Source organism: Heterodontus francisci, chromosome 1 (assembly GCF_036365525.1).
Source record: "Heterodontus francisci isolate sHetFra1 chromosome 1, sHetFra1.hap1, whole genome shotgun sequence".
Taxonomy (NCBI): Eukaryota; Metazoa; Chordata; class Chondrichthyes; order Heterodontiformes; family Heterodontidae; genus Heterodontus; species Heterodontus francisci.
In genome coordinates, this window is record NC_090371.1 from 275303913 (window position 1) to 275324708 (window position 20796).

At 45.3% G+C, this 20796-nt stretch overlaps 1 protein-coding gene across 3 annotated transcripts in view; it reads right to left on the bottom strand.

Moving 5' to 3' along the window:
- npnta (nephronectin a) overlaps nt 1-20796 on the bottom strand; it is a 103610-nt gene that overhangs the window by 30927 nt on the left and 51887 nt on the right. For all 3 annotated transcript variants that reach the window (XM_068045752.1, XM_068045735.1, XM_068045742.1), the window contains 4 exons: nt 9986-10105; nt 6724-6843; nt 5836-5970; nt 713-835 (listed from right to left, as the gene is read on the bottom strand). In XM_068045752.1, the coding sequence (XP_067901853.1) occupies nt 713-835; nt 5836-5970; nt 6724-6843; nt 9986-10105 (498 nt within the window). The remainder of the gene's footprint in view (nt 1-712; nt 836-5835; nt 5971-6723; nt 6844-9985; nt 10106-20796) is intronic.

Sequence of the window (20796 nt, forward strand, 5' to 3'; positions counted from 1 at the left end):
CTTCTGTCCCACGCTCCTGAACCTCGGCCACCCAGTACGGAGAGGAGCAAGCAAGCCAAGAGACCTCCTTGTGGGACTGCTCCTCGGCCTGGCCAAAGTGGCCATTCATTGGACCAGGCAACGGGCGGTCTTCGAGCTGGACTGTCAGCCTCTCTTCCGCAGCTACACCCACACCCGTGTGTCCCTGCACACCGGTATGCTTGAGGCCTTCTGTGACCGACGGGCACCTGAGGGACTGGAGTATATAACATCGCCAGGAATGATATCTTGATTTAGTTAAGTTTCCTTTTTTGTGTTTTGTTTTTAACCATATGACTTGGTTGGAGTTATCTAGTCCCTTTGGTTGATTTATTTTGTACTTCAAAAGAGGTATATATATATATATATATATATATATACACACACAATATAAGAGCAGACTGAAACCGTGATAAACTGGGATCTTGAGGTGCACGATATGTAATGTGTGTCCCTGTAAATAAAAGTTTATAAATGTATAAAGACTAGGCTCCAGTTTTATCCTTCACTGCCTGGCTATCAACCCTCATGCATGTGCCGACCCTTTGAAAGAGTTCTCCAATTAGTCCCACTCCCCTGATCTTTCACCGTATTAACAAGTTACTAGCAAGGCAGATCACATTGGAATGTAAGGAACTATTCTAAAACATGAGAGACACTTAGTAGCATGCTCTGCTTGTGCTGGTATACATACGTGTGCAGCTGTAACCATTACCCCTGTAGCCAGTCATGCACTTGCATTTGTACAAGCCTGGTATGTTCTGACAAGTAGCAAAGACACTGCATTTATGTGTCCTCCTCGCACACTCGTCAACATCTGGAATGGAGAGGAACAAATAGATCAATGTAGTCTTTCATGCTACTCAAACATCACAGCCACACATTTGCTACTTTCATACAATATGCAGCACAGAAACAGGCCATTCAGCCCAACTGTCTTATGCAGCTCCACACGAGCCTCCTTCCACCCTACTTCATCTAACCCTATCAGCATAACCTGTTATTTTCCATTACGTACTTATCGAGCTTCCCCTTAAACGCAACTACACTGTTCACTTTAATTACTCCTTGTCGCACTGAGTTCTACATTCTAACCACTCTCTGAGTAAAGAAGTTTCCCCTGAATTCTTTATTAGATTAATTAGTAACTGTCTTATATTTATGATCCCTGGTATTGGGACCCCCTACAAGTGGAATTATCCTCTCAACACCTATCCTATCAATCCCCTCCATAATTAAAAAAATCTCTAATGGGTCACCCCTCCCCTCCACCCCCCCCCCCCCCCCCCAAGCTTCCCCTTTTCTAGAGGAGATCTATCTAGTCTGTTCAGTCTTTCCTGATGCTATAATTTCAAAGTCATGGCATCATCCTTGCAAAAATCTTTTTCCACCTTGTCCAGTGTCTCTATATCCTTTTTGTAATATGGAGACCAGAACTGTAAACAGTTTAAGTTCCATTTAAACACGAGACAAAGACTCAAAAGATCAGAAGTCAACAACCTGCCAATATAGAATCATAGAATGGTTACAGGACAGAAGGAGGCCACTCGGCCTGTCGTGTCCATGCTGGCTCTTGGAAGAGCAATTGAGCTAGTCCCATTCCCCTGCCCTTTTCCCCATGACCAAGTAATTTGATTCAATTCAGATAATTGTCCAATTCCCTTTTGAAAGCCACGATTGAATTTACCACCAACTACACTCTCAGGCAGTGCATTCCAGATCCTAACCACTCCCTGGATGACGAGGCTTTTCCTCAGGCCACTTTTGATTCTTTTGCCAATCACCTTAAGTCGGTGTCCTCTGGTTCTTGACCCTTCCGCCAATGGGAACAGTTTCTCCCTATCTACTCTGTCCAGAGGCCTCATGAATTTGAACACCTCTATCAAGTCTCCTCTCAACCTTCTCTTCACTAAGGAGAACATCCCCAGCATCTCCAATCTATCCATGCAACTGAAGTCTTTCATCCCTGGAACCATTCTCATGAATCTTTTCTGCACTCTTTTCAATGCCTTCACATCCTTCCTAAAGTGTGGCATCCAGAATTGGACACAAATACTCCAGTTGAGGCCAAACCAGTGCTTTGCAAAGGTTCACCATACTTGTTTTTGCACTCCATGCCTCTGTTTATAAAGTTTAAGATTCCATATACCATTTTAGAACATAGAACATAGAACAGTACAGGCCCTTCGGCCCACGATGTTGTGCCAACCCTTTAACCTACTCTAAGATCAAACTAACTACCTACCCTTCATTCTACTATCATCCATGTACCTATCCAAGAGTCTCTTAAATGTTCCTAATGTATCTGCTTCTACTACCACCGCTGGCAGCGCATTTTTAGCCACTTTCACAACCTGCCCTGTCACCTTCAATGATTTGTGCACATATACCCCCAGGTCCCTACACTCCTGCACCCCCTTTAGAATTGTACCCTTTATTTTATACTGTTCTTTATACTATATCCTTGTTCTTCCTACCAAAATGTATCACTTCACACCTCTGCACTTCTGTTCACAGGTCACAGTACTTCTAAGTTTTGTGTTATCCGCAAATTTTGAAATTGTGCCATGTACACCCAAGTCAAGGTCATTAATATCGATTAAGAAAAGTAATAGTTCTAATACTGACCCTGGGGAACCCCACTGTATACCTTCTTCTATTCTGAAAAACAAAATACTACTCTCTGTTTCCTGTCACTCAGCCAACGTCATATCCATGCAGCTGCTGTCCCTTTTATTCCATGGGTTTTAACTTTGCTTACAAGCCTGTTATGTGGCATTTTATCAAACGCCTTTTGGAAGTCTATGGACACCACATCAACCACATTACCCTCATCAACCCTCTCTGTTACCTCATCAAAAAACTTAATTAATTTAGTTAAGCACAATTTGCCTTTAATAATGCTGGCTTTCCTTAATTAATCCACATTGGTCCAAATGACTGTTAATTTTATCCTGTATTATCATTTCTAAAACCTTCCCTATCACAAAGGTTAAACTGACTGGTCTGTAGTTGTTGAGCTTATCCTTACACCCTTTTTTGAACAAGGATGTAACATTTGCAATTCTCCAGTCCTCTGGCACCAATCCTGTATCTAAGGAGGATTGGAAGATTATGGCCAGTGCCTCTGCAATTTCCACCCTTACTTTCTTAAGCAGCTTCGGATGTATCCCGTCTGGCCCTGGTGACTTATCAACTTTAAGTACAGCCAGTCTTTCTAATACCTCCTCTTTATCAATTGTTAGCCCATCCAGTGTTTCAACTTCACTACAATTTTGGCAGCATCTTCCTCCTTGGTAAATATAGGTGCAAAGTACTCATTTAGTACCTTAGCCACACCCTCTGCCTCCATGAGTAAGTCCCATTTTTGGTCCCTAATTGGCCCCACCCCCTTTTTAACTATTTGTATGCCTACAGAAGACTTTTGGATTCTATTTTCTGTTTGCTGCCAGTCTCTTCTCATACTCTCTTTCTTTGCTCCTCCTATTACTTTTTTCACTTCCTCTCTGAACTTTCTATATTCAGCCTGGTTCTCACTTGTATTATCAACCTGACATCTGTCATATGCACCCTCTTTCTGCTTCATCTTACTCTCTAATCTCTTTTGTCAGCCAGGGAGCTCTGGCTTTGTTTGTCCTACTTTTGTCCCTCGTGTGAATTCAATTTAAAATAAATTGAATTCAAATTCTCAAATAGCCAAGGTGGGATTCACATACTTTGAATTATTAGCCCAAATCTTTAGATTGCATGTCCAGTATCATAAGCATTACAGTACTGGGCTCAAGCCCATGAGTTTCCAATCTCGGCCACACTGCGGGGCATGTGTGGTGGTGGGTGTTTCCTACAGAGAGGGAGGCCAAAACCAGAGGGTCAGGACCATCCTGTAGTGACTGTTTGTGGAATAGAACCAGGAGAGGATTGGGAGACAGTTGACCACTGGCCCTCTCAGCTGGAGAACAGTGTGAACAGTTTAGGAAAACCTAAAGGAAGGGATGAATCTAGCATGTAAAAGGGGATTAAAAAAATATAAACTTTTTTTATTCATTCGAAGGATTTGAGCATCGCTAGCAAGGACAGCATTCATTGCCCATCCCTAATTACCCTTGAGCGGTGAGCCGCCTTCTTGAACCGCTGCAGTTCTTGTGGTGTGGGTACACCCACAGTGCTGTTAGGAAGGGAATTCCAGGATTTTGACCCAGCGACAGTGAAGGAACTGCGATATAGTTCCAAGTCAGGATGATGTGAGTTTTGTAAGGGAACTTGCAGTTGGTGGTGTTCCCATGCACCTGCTGCCTTTGTTCTTATAGGTGGTAGAGGTTGCAGGTTTGGAAGGTGTTGTTGGAGGGGCCTTAGTGAGTTGCTGCAGTGTATCTTGATGGTATATGGTACACACTGTTGCCAATGTGCACCACTAGTGGCGGGAGTGAAAGTTTAAGGTGGTGGATGGGGTGCTAATCAAGTGGGCTGCTTTGTCTTGGATGGTATTGAGCTTCTAGAGTGTTGTTGGAGCTGCACCCATCCAGGCAAGTGGGATGCATTCCATCACACTCCTGACTTGTGCTTTGTAGATGAAGGACAAGCTTTGGGGAGTCCGGAGGTAGTTACTCGCCGCAGAATTCCCAACCTCTGACCTGGGACTTTACTAAAGAGGTCACCACAGCAATGTTAACTCTACCTTAATCAGCAAGGATTTTTGCCTGAAGAGATGGTAGAGGCAGGAACCCTCACAACATTTAAGAAGTATTTAGATGAGCACTTGAAATGCCATCGCATACAAGGCCAAGTGTTGACAAATGGGATTAGAATAGATAGGTGCTTGATGGCCGGCACAGACACGATAGGCCGAAGGGCTTGTTTCTGTGCTGTATAACTCTATGACTCTATAATAAGCTAGTTTTTGAAGTATTTTTAACTGTGTTATCAGCATTTCTTGTGCAAATTGTGTGTGGTCTTGGTTGACATAGTAACAATTAATGAAACCAAAATAAAGTAACAAAAACCTCTCGTTCACATAGGATTCTGGTCTTTGGTGGAGCTAATTGACCAAGGGCAGTGATGCAACAGAAGATGTAACAAAAATCGTTGTGAGATATTCAAATCAGCATTTTACTTTTAGGGGCAGTGATTTTTCTTGAGAAATGTATTCAGTGAGAGATGTGCAACAGTGGGGAATGGACAGTGTCAGCATCAAGCACTCTCAGATGAGATGTGACAGGGACATTTGCACAGCAAAAGAACCTTCCCCAACCCTCCCCAAACCATCCTCCTCCACCCCCACCTCAACCGTGGAGGAGGGGAATTGGCTAAAACCAATCATGCCTTTCACTTGCACGCACTTTCCAGCAGGGGTCACCGGGGAGTAGAGGTGAGAGTCATTGTGGGGCAGAGAATTAAAATGACAAGCAACCAGAAGCTCAGGGTCACACTTGCAGACTGACGAAGGTGTTCCACAAAGCGATCACCCAATATGTGTTTGGTCTCCCCAGTGTAGAGGAGACCACATCATGAGCAGCAAATAGAATATGCTAAATTGAAAGAGGCACAAGTACACTGTTATTTCACCTGGAAGGAGCCTTCAGTTGCTGTTTTATCGCACCAGCATTTTGCAAGTGTGTGGGAAATGTGACAGTGGGTTAACATATGATTATAAAATGAATGAAAACTCAGCGCAGGAGATTGGGCCGATAGGGCCTGAGGTTTTCCATCCATTAAAATATCCAGCAGGAGCATTCCTATTACCAGATTAGGGCGATGACAGGTTAAATAATTGTTCACATATTTGTTAAATAATTGTTAAACAAAGTCCTTCTGACTTACCCAGACACTGATATTTGCCATTGTAATACCTCAGCTCAAAGCCATCGTGACATCTGCAATAGTAACTTCCAAAGGTATTGATGCATTTGCGGAATCTAGGGCACACAACTCTCCCAGCAGCACACTCATCGACGTCTGAAAGGATATGCAGGAAGAGTTTATCGTACTCAGTCGACTGGCACAGGCCAGGCATGACATTCATTGCTTTCTGGCCTTCTGCTGCCCACCAGTAAAGGTGCAGCATTAGGAAATCAAAAACACAATTTCTTGCTTCACATCTGCTGCTCTGGAGTCCACCCTATAAAGGCAAAGGGAGCTGATTCCAGAGTTCTGAGACAACAGAACCAATTCCGTACATTTTTAACGGAGAGAAAGCTGATTCAACTAAACGAATAAAGACCAGATCAAGAGGCAAGAGAAGAAAACAGGTTGTGCATTCCAGAGCGCAAGGGCTGCACCAGCTGCAGATGTTCAGGGATGCCTAGCTGTTATGCAATAGCAGCAACTAAAGGGCTGCCACCTTTAGGAATTTTATTTTACCCAACAAGAGGTTTCTGTTGGCAGGTATCTGCAGATTACAATGATGTATGTGCTTTAATGCAATTGTGAATACAGGCAGATTGGGATAGGTAGCACTTAAGTAGAAGCCCATCATATAGTAACTGATACACCCAACCAAATTAACTCTATGGACAGGAAAGGGACATGGGAACAGGAGTAGGTCATTCAGACCCTTGAGCCTATAGGGCTATTCTACCAGATCATGGCTGATTTATACCTCAATTCACATTTAACCATATCCTAGTTCTGCCCTGTGATCCCTCAATCAAGGAGCACTGGAAAGATTTACTCCATTGGTCCATGTGAACAAGGCCTCTACATCCATACCTACGCAGGTCCTTCTGTCTGGTCCGAGCTGCAGCCCAGGAGAGGGACAGCGACACCGAATCTCTCCTTTCACCTCATCGCAGCCATACTGGCAGTTTGCCATGGCGCACGATCGCGTATCTGTCAAACAACACACAGAAGTTATTTCACACACCGGCAAAAGATAGCCATCGCCTTCAACCTAACCAATCACATAGGCAGCTGTAAGGAATGCTCATGATGTATACCTTGGTCAGCTCCCATAAAGAAAAAAAGGTTAAAGTTTCAGACTCACCAGAATATTGAAATTAATTACGACACTTTAATTAGCCTATTAGCCACTTTAATTCTTCACCTCACTCCCATTCGGACCTCTCTGTCCTCGGCCTCCGACATTGATCCAATGATATTACCACACGTTGGCGTAAGAGTACCTCATCTTTTGATCATAACCCACTGCTCACATTTTTTCAGACAGCCGCTGTTGGGAATGATTCTGCGATTGCCATTTACATCTCCTCTAGACCCATCTTTTGTTTCTTCACTTGTCCCATTACCATCTCTTTTGCCTTGCACCATCATCCCTTTTGTCATTTAATCACCACTGCCCTCCACCCTATCACAGACCTTCCATTTTGTTCCTTCCTCCCCTCTCCAACTTTTCCCTAGCTCCGTTCTTGCTTGAAAACTATTAAATCTCTAACTTCTTCCAGTTCTGATGAAAGGGCATGGGCCTGAAATGTTAACTCTGTTTCTCTCTCCACAGATGCTGCCTGACTTGCTGAGTATTTCCAGCACTTTCTGTTTTTATTTCCGATTTGCAGCATCTGCTGTACCTTGCTTTTGTGAAAATATCAACCTGTTGCTTTCTCCTTCAGAGGCTTGAACTGACTGCCAGGCATTATCAGCATCTTCTAATTGAACTTTATATACAATAGCAACTTGCATTTACAAAGCACCTTTAACATAGAGAAACATCCCACGGCATTTCACAGAAGTGTAATCGGACCAAAAAAAATAGCAACCGAGCTACAAAAGGAAATATTTGGAGGAATGAGTAAAATCATGGTCAAAGAGGTGAGTTTTGAGGAGATTCCTACAGGAGGAGAGGAAGGTGGAGAGGTTTAGGAGGGAATTTCAGAGCTTAGGGCCTCAACAACAGAAGGCACGGCTGCCAATGATGGAGAGAAAGGACATTTCCTTTTTGTCTCTACTAAATGTTAATATAACAAGGAGAAACAAATATCGATTCTCTTAAGAGTAAAACAGCGAGCACTTTTATTTGAATTAATAGGAATGTTATCCTGTGCCTTAAATGTTGAGTAGGGGAAATGAGGCGAGTTTGTTTTACATAATGAGTTGCTATGCAGTGCCTGATATGGTGGTGGAAGCAGATTCAATAGGAACTTTCAAAAGTGAATTAGATGAATACTTGAAAAGGAGAAATTAGCAGGAGTAAAGGGAAAGTGCAAGGGAGTGGGACTAATTGGATAGCTCTTTCAAAAAGGCAGCACAGACACGATGGGCTGAATGGCCTCTATCTTTGCTGTAAGATTCAACAAATATATTTTTTCTATGTTAGTTTCCACCGATTTACAGGGACTTAAATTTTATTTTTATTCTGAGATTGGGGGGATTTTGGATTACATTCTGAGATTATATCCATTTACAATTGGGCCCACTGGTTTGTAGTGGTTCCATTTGTCTGTATTCTGGGATCTTTACCTGGTGCGTTGGGAATCAAACTCTGTGATTCTGTACATTTTTCCATTAAACCTATAGATCAGTTTGAATCAAATGGTCACATGGTTAATTTAATAGATCAGCTCTGTACTATTCAAACAGGAATCAGCAAGTTCTTCAGCATTGTCATTTGGATACGCTTTCTACACAGACGTATAGTTAAAAAAAAAAGACACCATCCAAACTGGAATTTACTGGGGCTTTCCCTATAGGCACTGACAGTTGCAGGGAAAGTAGTTCCACAGATGCCCGATTCCCTCTGGCAATTTGCCCCCGCCATTTTAGTCAGTAGGCGTGAGCAGGCCATTCAACTGCAGCTGCATCACATGCTTGTTCTCCACACAGATGCAGCTTTCTGCAGGAATTCCGGGAACAGTAATCAGGAACCAGGAATACTGGAGAATATTCCCGCTCTTTAACCCAGGTATGTTGAGGTCAATTGTAACAGCCTCCCAGGTGTACCCAGCTGAGATCAGCGAGCCCTTGATCAAATGAGAGCCGGAACCAGGGCCCTGTTGACAGCCTGCATTCTCGAAGGATAATGAATTTACCAGTTGAGCCACGAAAGCCTTTTGTTGTATTTGCTACACGGAGAGCAAAGTGGAATGGGCCTGTCATTGGCCTGCATTATGGGCCAATGATTTAGACTCAACATTGGCATTTGCACTGGTTATTCGAGTTGTTTAATGCTGAAGGAATGCAATACATTCCTTGCATGTATTCCTTTCATCACTAGAAGACGACAATACAGACTATCTAAAAGTGCGAATGAAAATGTTTATCTTCACCTGGTATTGCTGTAGTTGCATTTACATTGTTCACCAACCCCCCACTCCCCCCTCCCCAACGCCCCCCACCCAGCCCCCCACCCCAGCACACTGAAGGCAGCCTCCATTCACGCTGCAGTCAGGCTGATAGCGGACCCAGTCACCACTTTCACTCAGAAAGCCAGGCTGGAATTTGTTGAACTTGAACCACTAAGCAAAGCCCTGGCTGCTTCATAGAAACCAGGATCCAAACCAATCGCTTCTGAGCAATGACTGTGCAACCCGTGGAAAGAAAAGAAAGGAAGGCTTGCATTTATATAGCGCCTTTCACGATCTCAGGGTGTCCCAAAACGCTTTACAGCCAATGAAGTACTTTTGAAGTGTAGTCACTGTTGTAAGGCAGGGAAGTAGTAAAGGATAATGTTGCAGTTGCTGACTGTACTTTCAGTAGCGGAAAGCATTGACTAGATGAGCATAACCTTGGAAAGAAACCTTCCCCTTATTACAGGCTGCAACTTTCACAACATTGTACTGGGTTCTTTATGTTGTCTGATGCAACGTAAATGAGATGTGTGGAGTCCAGTTAGGTTGAAGATCTCAAACAGGTTTATTACAGCTAAACTACTATATACAGTACAGAACAAACTATTTACAGAACCTTCCTCTAGGTGTTACAGTTGAAGCAATCATACAATACCATTATTACTGTAAGCATCATCTAAAATGAAAAAGAACACAGGATTGTGTGAAGCAATCAAAAGCAAGCCACTTACTTGCACATGATCCATCAGACATGAGCATGTAGCCATTCAGGCAGTAGCACTTGTAGCTGCCGTACGTATTCATGCACCGATGCTTGCACAGCCGAGGCTTCATTCCACACTCATTAAAATCTGCTCAGGAAACAAACGCCACAGTTAATGTCAACACAAAATCATCCCTTTAAATTACAAAGGTAAGTGTGGCACAGTACTGTGAGTCCCAGCTAAAACATATTAGAAACTAAAATTGCTTAACTGTTCAACTCCCCATTCTAATTCATGGTGAAAGTTCTCTCTTTGTAATAAAGCAGTTGACTGGTAAATGGGAAGCTCTGGGTAAGGTGCTAATTGAATCATTGTTATCTGAAATGGTCATCTACATCATAACAGCAGTAATGCAATCCAGTACTGGAGTTTTAGTATTAGTGCAGTATCAGCACTAATGGTAGTATTTTCCTGTGAGATTAAGGCTGAGAGCTTGGATCTTTGGGTTTGGTGTTTGAACACAAGAACATAAGAAATAGGAGCAGGAGTAGGCCATTCAGCCCCTCAAACCTGCTCCGCCATTCAATAAAATCATGGCCGATCTTCTATCTCGACTCCACTTCCTGCCCTATCCCCAGATCCCTTGAATCCCTTAGTCCAAAACAAATCTATCGATCTCAGTCTTGAATATACTCAACGACTAACAATGCACAACTCTCTAAGGTAGAGAATTGCAAAGATTCACAACCCACTGAATGAAGAAATTCCTACTTACCTCAGTCCTAAATGGCCCCTATACTGAGACTATAACCCCCTAAGCCCTTGACTCTCCAGCCAGGGGAAACAGCCTCTCAGCATCTACCCTGTCAAATCCTCTAAGAATTTTTGTACATTTCAATGAGAGAATGTGATATATTTAAATCAGATCACCTTTTACTCTTCTAAACACAAGAGAACATGGGCCCATTCTGCTCAATCTCACCTCATAGGTCAACCCTCTGATTCCAAGAATCAATCTAGTGAACCTATGTGGCACTCTCTCTAAGGTATGTACATCCTTACATATGTTGCAGTTGAATTTATATTAAGGGACGTCCCCAGCCCAAGCTAACTTCACACAAACTCTGTTGTTAGGTCGCAGAAGACTGCCTCCATTCGCATGGGAGGCAGGCTGATCATGACGATTGAAGTTGAAAGATTCTGAATTCTGAGCAGGTAGACATTGACTTTGAAAGCCAGCACCTAAATTCAGGAACCTAAAGTTCAGCTCTGATCTTAAATTTGGCAATAGATGACTCAACACTGGCACTCACTATCACTCTGAATAGTCGCTTCTTATTAATTGAACAACTGGTAGATCAGTAAATCCAATGTTGCTACCAGGAGCACATAGGCTGGCATAGAATTTACAGCACAGAAACAGGCTATTTGGCCCGAATGGTCTATGTTCGTGTACATCCACTCACCTAAATCAGGAGCTCAGAGTGGCACAGTGGTTAGCACTGCAGCCTCACAGCTCCAGCGACCCGGGTTTGGTTCTGGGTACTGCCTGTGTGGAGTTTGCAAGTTCCCCCTGTGACCATGTGGGTTTCCACCGGGTACTCTGGTTTCCTCCCACAGCCAAAGACTTGCAGGTTGATAGGTAAATTGGCCATTGTAAATTGCCCCTACTGTAGGTAGGTGGTAGGAGAATTGAGGGAAGGTGGGGATGTGGTAGGGAATATGGGATTAAATGTAGGATTAGTATAAATGGGTGGTTGTTGGTCAGCACAGATTTGGTGGGCCAAAGGGCCTGTTTCAATGCTGTATCACTCTATGACAACATCTAAGAACTGAAAACAAAGTTCTTGTGAAGGTTTGACTCGCAATTATGGCATTAGCAAGAATATAAATTGGGATTATGGCAGGAACTATGCATTATATTGCAGAATATACAAATTAGACACAAGGGCCTTATAATCAATTTCAAGTGTTTGCAAAGCAAATGAAACCCCCTCAGGTCTGTGATATTTTGAATCTGCTGTGTAATAATGGGCAGAATTGAGCTCTGGGACATGTGTCTGAATGTACAGTATCCCATCCAGCTGGCTGCAAGTTTGCCAGAGGATATGTGAGCACAAGTATGGCAACTCAAGAAATGCCACACCCTTGGTTGAAATATCTGACACAAGCTGCAGTTCCAAGGAATTACATCAATGGTTGGTTCTATAATTGGAAGAGAGGAAAAAAAGTCAAGTTTGATTTCACTTCAGACCATGTGAGTTGTTCTAGCCTTCAGAGGTTAATCATCTGAATGCTGAAATTTAATTGGGTGTGTAGGATCGGAATCTCCTCCAACAGGGAAATTTATGGAATATAAAAATCCAGGCCCACAGACATGTTTTGACCTCATGTTTGAACTACAAAATACTAAAACCAAGCTGCAGCCAGAAGCACAGGGCTGGGCAGCAAGGGGTTAATTTGGATTAAAACCAAAAAGGTGCTGGAAGTACTCAGCAGGTCTGGCAGCATCTGTGGAGAGAGAAGCAGAGTTAATGTTTCAGGTCGGTGACCTTTCATCAGAACATTTGGTCATTTAGTAAAAGACAGTGACTCATCAAAAAGGATTCAGACACTGACTGAGTGTTATCATGGAACAATGATAACAGAGAAAAGCCATGACCTGCCATTGGCTAATGCAATTAAGAGACTGATTACCCTGCACAATGGTACAAGGGACATGCCATTTATATGATAATAAGGCCACTACCAAACGCATCTTCCCCTCCCTTCCCCTGTCAGCATTCCAAAGGGATCGTTCCCTCCGCGACACCCTGGTCCACTCCTCCATTACCCCCACCACCCCGTCCCCATCCCATGGCACCTTCCCCTGCAATCGCAGGAGGTGTAATACCTGCCCATTTACCTCCTCTCTCCTCACTATCCCAGGCTCCAAACACTCCTTTCAGGTGAAGCAGTGATTTACTTGTACTTCTTTCAATGTAGTATACTGTATTCACTGCTCACAGTGTGGTCTCCTCCACATTGGGGAGACCAAGCGCAGACTGGGTGACCGTTTTGCGGAACACCTCCGCTCGGTCCGCAAGCAGGACCCTGAGCTTCCGGTTGCTTGCCATTTCAACACTCCCCCCTGCTCTCATGCTCACATCTGTGTCCTGGAATTGCTGCAGTGTTCCAGTGAACATCAACGCAAGCTCAAGGAACAGCATCTCATCTACCGATTAGGCACACTACAGCCTGCCGGACTGAACAATGAGTTCAATAATTTCAGAGCATGACAGCCCCCCATTTTACTTTCATTTTTAGTTGTTTTTTATTTCTTCTTCTTTTTTACATTTTTTACAACCTTTTTTTTGCATTTATTTCATTTCATTTTAGTTTGTTCAGTTTGCTTACCCACTGTTTTTTTACTCATGTTTGCACTTGCTGCTGTTCAATATTCAGTCCGTTAACACCTATTCTGTACTAATGCTTTGTCTTTCAACACACCATTAACATATTGTTTGCCTTTACTCCATGACCTTTTGGTCAGCTATGTGGCCTTGTCCAATCTGCACCTTCTCCTTTGTTATCTCTTGCCCCACCCCCACCTCACTTGCTTATAACCTGTGACATTTTTAAAATTTGTCAGTTCCGAAGAAGGGACACTGACCCGAAACGTTAACTCTGCTTCTCTTTCCACAGATGCTGCCAGACCTGCTGAGTGGTTCCAGCATTTCTTGTTTTTATTTCAGAAATCCCAGCATCCGCAGTATTTTGCTTTTATCATAGACAATGGTATTGGAATCTGGCTATTGTAACTGTGATTGATTCCTTTCGAGGAGAGAGATGGGACATTCACACCTTCATCCACCTCAGAGTCAGGTGCTTTTACTGTATTGCCTCAAACAGCAGGAGGACTGTTTAAATGATGTGGGAGCTGATTAGATTCAAAGTGACTCCTGACAACACACCAGCCCGCTGACATCATCAGAGTGCGGCAAGCTGCACACATGCGCAGCTGCATCTTGCCAGGATTAAGTTGCGCATGCGCGGGAAGACGTCACCGTGCAGTGCCAGCGTCATCTCGTACCTGCGCCTGGTCCATCTTCGTGCATGCATGATAAAACATCATCGGGTATCCAGCCCCCCACTCGGCTGAATGGGAGGCTTTGAGGCTGGAGCTCGATCCCCGTCACTCACTCCCACCCCTCAGCAACTCGCTTCAGACCACTTTGCTTCTTCGGGTGGCGCGTGGAGACTGATCAAACATGGGAGCGAGTGGCCGAGAGGAGGGAAGTGGCACGGCCCAGACCTAGCAGTTGTGGGGGCGGGGGGAAGGGGGGAGCAGGCGGCCAGAGAGCGGGTGAAGCGAGCGGGGAACAATCAACCAGGGAAGTGGGGGGGGAACAGCGAGGTCTGGAGCGAGCAGCTGAGGAGGGGGAGCGCGGCCAGTGGGGCAGGAGTTAGTAGTTGCGTTTGGTTGAAATCAGTCCTGGTCAGTCATATAAACGAATCACGATAACAAATTGGCAGCACATTTTATCCTCTGCCCGATTTTCTTTGCCATTGATCGGGGTGCCAATTCACTATCTTCCCATGGGAATGCAATCATAAAATTCCTTTTGTATTTAATAGGATTTCTGGAATATCAAATGGATCTGAGGATTACAGTTAGTATCCTATAACTACATAGTAGCATATTACTGGGCTTCCATCCAACTTAATGTAAGGTTAGTTTGCTGGAACGATCTAGCCATACGCATTTCCTGTGATAAATTGAGAAGTGCCATCTTTAATCTTGGCAGCTGCCCGAACGTCGCAGACACGACGTTCCAGTTGAAGAGCCTGCATTTGCGCATGTGCAAGTACTGCACCACCTACTGGTTGCGTTGTCAGCAAACGCAGCAGATTAGATTTGTCTGAGTCATTTCTTCCATGGAAGGACTGTATTGTTGCACCCAGTATGAGCTGGTCATATTTGTCTGCACTATGCATGGAATAAACTAAAAGGTGTTACCTGTTGGACACTGAACAGCATGAACAACGAGAAATATGTTTGAGATGAGTCATTTTATTATAAAAAGAAAGCACATCACAGTGACTGAGCTGCAGTCAGGTGAAGAAGGACGGGGACTGGTCATCTCTCGATCCAGATCTACAATCAACATCGGTAATGACCAGCCATATGGGTGATTTTAAGTTTTCAGTCAAATGTTGAAGGGGTTTGTACTGTGGGGGCTGTAGTCGGAAGAAGGGTCAGGAGTGGTCACCTTGACTCAGGACCGACAATCAACACCGGACAGACTGGCCGTGTTGGGGGTTGTAAATGTTTCAGCCAAATGCTAATGATATTGGTCTGAGGGTTTTGTAAGGTTTTGGGACAAAAGCGTAGTGTTTTTACTGGTGTTTTGTAAGTTTAAACCAAGTCGTAGTGACTTTGTTTGGGTAACTGGCAACAGTGGCCAAATTGCAGAAGGGATCAGCTGGTAACTGCAGAAGGTTTTGTACTGGGGACAGTTTTGTTTATTTCTTTTCAATGAACCATAGAGGTATTTGTATTAGGGATATGAGTGGGTTCAATAAAACAACAGATTTAAGGTTGAGCCAAACCCTGTGCCATGTGCACTTTGTTCTTGTAATTCCTGAAGTCCAAGAACCATCGTAAAGGGAAACGGGAACGGAATCTCTTACAGGTGCCAAGGTGTCTTCCATTTGGATTGATATGGTCACCCATCAGGAACTGACTGCGCAGGTAATAGCAATTGCCTTTAGGGACTCTGCTTTCAGTTCAGTAAAAGGCGGGTGGTTCGAAGCTAGGCTGAACTTGGCATACTCAAATCTGGCATGTCTTTTAAAGTTAAATTTCACCTGATGGACTGTTGAGTTTAATGGAATTGTGGTATCACATAGGATTCAATTATCATGAGATTGGAATATGGAGCAATTAAATTAGAAGAGTATATGTAATGGTTTACTAGGCCATTTAAGAGTCAACCACATTGCTGTGGGCTTGGAGTCACACGTGGGGCAGAGCAGGTAAGGAAAGCAGATTTCCTTCCATAAAGGGAATGAGTGAACCAGATGGGGGTTTTTTTAAACAACAATCCAGTAGATTCATGAACACCACGACAAATAATTAATTAATTTTAAACACCTGCAGCTGCCATGGTGAGATTTGAGCTCATGTTTCCAAGAGCATTAATCCAGGTCTCTGGATCACCAGTGCAGTAACAGTCCAACAGTACTAGGGTTCTCAGTGTTCAAGAAGGTGGCTCACCACAATATTCAAAAGGGCAATTAAGGATGGGCAACAATGCAATGACCCTCACATTCCATCAATGAATAAAAACAAGACTATGTGGAAGGCGCAGTATAATGAGCAGGGTATCTGGGGAAGGAAGGGGCAGTGTAATCAGCAGGGTATCTGGAAGGGGGAGTATAATCAGCAGGGTATCTGGGTAAGGAAGGGACAGTGTAATCAGCAGGGTATCTGGAAGGGGGAGTATAATCAGCAGGGTATCTGGGTAAGGAAGGGGCAGTGTAATCAGCAGGGTATCTGGAAGGGGGAGTATAATCAGCAGGGTTTCTGGGTAAGGAAGGGGCAGTGTAATCAGCAGGGTATCTGGAAGGGGGAGTATAATCAGCAGGGTATCTGGGTAAGGAAGGGGCAGTGTAATCAGCAGGGTATCTGGAAGGGGGAGTATAATCAGCAGGGTATCTGGGTAAGGAAGGGGCAGTGTAATCAGCAGGGTATCTGGGGAAGGAAGGGCAGTATAATCAGCAGGGTATCTGGGGAAGGAAGGGGCAGTATAATCAGCAGGGTATCTGGAAGGGGGAGTATAATCAGCAGGGTATCTGGGTAAGGAAGGGGCAGTGTAATCAGCAGGGTATCTGGAAGGGGGAGTATAATCAGCAGGGTATCTGGGTAAGGAAGGGGCAGTGTAATCAGCAGGGTATCTGGGGAAGGAAGGGCAGTATAATCAGCAGGGTATCTGGGGAAGGAAGGGGCAGTAGAATCAGCAGAGTATCTGGGGATGGAAGGGGCAGTAGAATCAGCAGAGTATCTGGTTAAGGAAGGGGCTGTAAAATCAGCAGAGTATATGGGTAAGGAAAGGGCAGTATAATCAGCAGGGTATCTGGGTAAGGGGCAGTATAATCAGCAGGGTATCTGGGTAAGGGGCAGTATCATCAGCAGGGTATCTGGGGAAGGGGCAGTATTATCAGCAGGGTATCTGGGTAAGGGGCAGTGTAATCAGCAGGGTATCTGGGTAACGATGGGGCAGTATAATCAGCAGGGTATCTGGGTAAGGGGCAGTATTATCAGCAGGGTATCTGGGTAAGGGGCAGTGTAATCAGCAGGGTATCTGGGTAACGATGGGGCAGTATAATCAGCAGCGTATCTGGGTCAAGATGGGGCAGTATAATCAGTAGGGTATCTGGGTAAGGAAGGGACAGTATTATCAACAGGGTATCTGGGTAAGGCAGCGGCAGTATAATCAGCAGGGTATCTGGGTAAGGGGCAGTATTATCAGCAGGGTATCTGGGTAAGGGGCAGTGTAATCATCAGGGTATCTGGGTAAGGAAGGGGCAGTATAATCAGCACGGTATCTGGGTAAGAAAGCGGCAGTATAATCAGCAGGGTATCTGGGTAAGGAAGGGACAGTATAATCAGCAGGTTTTCGGGATAAGAATGGGGCAGTGTAATCAGCAGGGTATCTGGTAAGGGACAGTGTAATCAGCAGGGTAACTGGGTAAGGGGCAGTGTAATCAGCAGGGTATCTGGGTAAGGGGCAGTGTAATCAGCAGTGTATCTGGGTAAGGAAGCGGCAGTGTAATCAGCAGGGTATCTGGGTAAGGAAGGGGCAGTATAATCAGCAGGTTTTCTGGATAAGAATGGGGCAGGATAATCATCAGGGTATCTGGGTAAGGAAGGGGCAGTGTAATCAGCAGGGTATCTGGGTAAGGAAGGGGCAGTATAATCAGCAGGGTATCTGGGTAAGGAAGGGGCAGTGTAATCAGCAGGGTATCTGGGTAAGGAAGGGGCAGTATAATCAGCAGCGTATCTGGATAAGGAAGGGGCAGTGTAATCAGCAGGATATCTGGGGAAGGAAGGGGCAGTATAATCAGCAGGGTATCTGGGTAAGGGGCAGTAGAATCAGCAGGGTATCTGGGTAAGGAAGGGACAGTGTCATCAGCAGGGTAACTGGGTAAGGGGCAGTGTAATCAGCAGGGTATCTGGGGAAGGAAGAGGCAGTGTAATCAGCAGGCTATCTGGGTAAGGAAGGGGCAGTGTAATCAGCAGGGTATCTGGGTAAGGAAGGGACAGTGTCATCAGCAGGGTATCTGGGTAAGGAAGGGACAGTATAATCAGCAGGGTATCTGGGTAAAGAAGGGGCAGTGTAATCAGCAGGGTATCTGGGTAAGGAAGGGACAGTGTCATCAGCAGGGTAACTGGGTAAGGGGCAGTATAATCAGCAGGGTATCTGGGTAAGGAAGGGGCAGTATAATCAGCAGGGTATCTGGGTAAGGAAGGGACAGTGTCATCAGCAGGGTAACTGGGTAAGGGGCAGTATAATCAGCAGGGTATCTGGGTAAGGAAGGGGCAGTATAATCAGCAGGGTATCTGGGTAAGGAAGGGACAGTATAATCAGCAGGGTATCTGGGTAAGGAAGGGGCAGTGTAATCAGCAGGGTATCTGGGTAAGGAAGGCAGTGTCATCAGCAGGGTATCTGGGTAAGGAAGGGACAGTATAATCAGCAGGGTATCTGGGTAAGGAAGGGGCAGTGTCATCAGCAGGGTAACTGGGTAAGGGGCAGTATAATCAGCAGGGTATCTGGTAAGGGACAGTGTAATCAGCAGGGTAACTGGGTAAGGGGCAGTGTAATCAGCAGGGTATCTGGGTAAGGAAGGGACAGTATAAGCAGCAGGGTATCTGGGTAAGGAAGGGGCAGTGTAATCAGCAGGGTATCTGGGTAAGGAAGGGGCAGTGTCATCAGCAGGGTAACTGGGTAAGGGGCAGTGTAATCAGCAGGGTATCTGGGTAAGGAAGGGACAGTGTCATCAGCAGGGTAACTGGGTAAGGGGCAGTATAATCAGCAGGGTATCTGGTAAGGGACAGTGTAATCAGCAGGGTAACTGGGTAAGGGGCAGTGTAATCAGCAGGGTATCTGGGTAAGGAAGGGGCAGTATAATCAGCACGGTATCTGGGTAAGGAAGGGACAGTATAATGAGCAGGTTTTCTGGATAAGAATGGGGCAGGATAATCATCAGGGTATCTGGGTAAGGAAGCGGCAGTGTAATCAGCAGGGTATCTGGGTAAGGAAGGGGCAGTGTAATCAGCAGGGTATCTGGGTAAGGAAGGGGCAGTATAATCAGCAGGGTATCTAGGTAAGGAAGGGGCAGTGTAATCAGCAGGGTATCTGGGTAAGGAAGGGGCAGTGTAATCAGCAGGGTATCTGGGTAAGGAAGGGGCAGTATAATCAGCAGGGTATCTGGGTAAGGAAGGGGCAGTGTAATCAGCAGGGTATCTGGGTAAGGAAGGGGCAGTATAATCAGCAGGGTATCTGGGTAAGGAAGGGACAGTGTCATCAGCAGGGTAACTGGGTAAGGGGCAGTGTAATCAGCAGGGTATCTGGGGAAGGAAGAGGCAGTGTAATCAGCAGGCTATCTGGGTAAGGAAGGGGCAGTGTAATCAGCAGGGTATCTGGGTAAGGAAGGGACAGTGTCATCAGCAGGGTATCTGGGTAAGGAAGGGACAGTATAATCAGCAGGGTATCTGGGTAAAGAAGGGGCAGTGTCATCAGCAGGGTATCTGGGTAAGGAAGGGACAGTATAATCAGCAGGGTATCTGGGTAAAGAAGGGGCAGTGTAATCAGCAGGGTATCTGGGTAAGGAAGGGACAGTGTCATCAGCAGGGTAACTGGGTAGGGGGCAGTATAATCAGCAGGGTATCTGGGTAAGGAAGGGGCAGTATAATCAGCAGGGTATCTGGGTAAGGAAGGGACAGTGTCATCAGCAGGGTAACTGGGTAAGGGGCAGTATAATCAGCAGGGTATCTGGGTAAGGAAGGGGCAGTATAATCAGCAGGGTATCTGGGTAAGGAAGGGGCAGTGTAATCAGCAGGGTATCTGGGTAAGGAAGGGACAGTGTCATCAGCAGGGTATCTGGGTAAGGAAGGGACAGTATAATCAGCAGGGTATCTGGGTAAGGAAGGGGCAGTGTAATCAGCAGGGTATCTGGGTAAGGAAGGGACAGTGTCATCAGCAGGGTAACTGGGTAAGGGGCAGTATAATCAGCAGGGTATCTGGGTAAGGAAGGGGCAGTATAATCAGCAGGGTATCTGGGTAAGGAAGGGGCAGTGTAATCAGCAGGGTATCTGGGTAAGGAAGGGGCAGTATAATCAGCAGGGTATCTGGATAAGGAAGGGGTAGTGTAATCAGCAGGGTATCTAGGTAAGGAAGGGGCAGTATAATCAGCAGGGGATCTGGGTAAGGAAGGGGCAGTGTAATCAGCAGGGTATCTGGGTAAGGAAGGGGCAGTATAATCAGCAGGGTATCTGGGTAAGGAAGGGGCAGTGTAATCAGCAGGGTATCTGGGTAAGGAAGGGGCAGTGTAATCAGCAGGGTATCTGGGTAAGGAAGGGGCAGTAGAATCAGCAGGGTATCAGGGTAAGGAAGGGGCAGTATAATCAGCAGGGTATCTGGGTAAGGAAGGGGCAGTGTAATCAGCAGGGCGTCTGGGTAAGGGGCAGTATAATCAGCAGGGTATCTGGGTAAGGAAGGGGCAGTATAATCAGCAGGGTATCTGGGTAAGGAAGGGGCAGTATAATCAGCAGGGTATCTGGGTAAGGAAGGGGC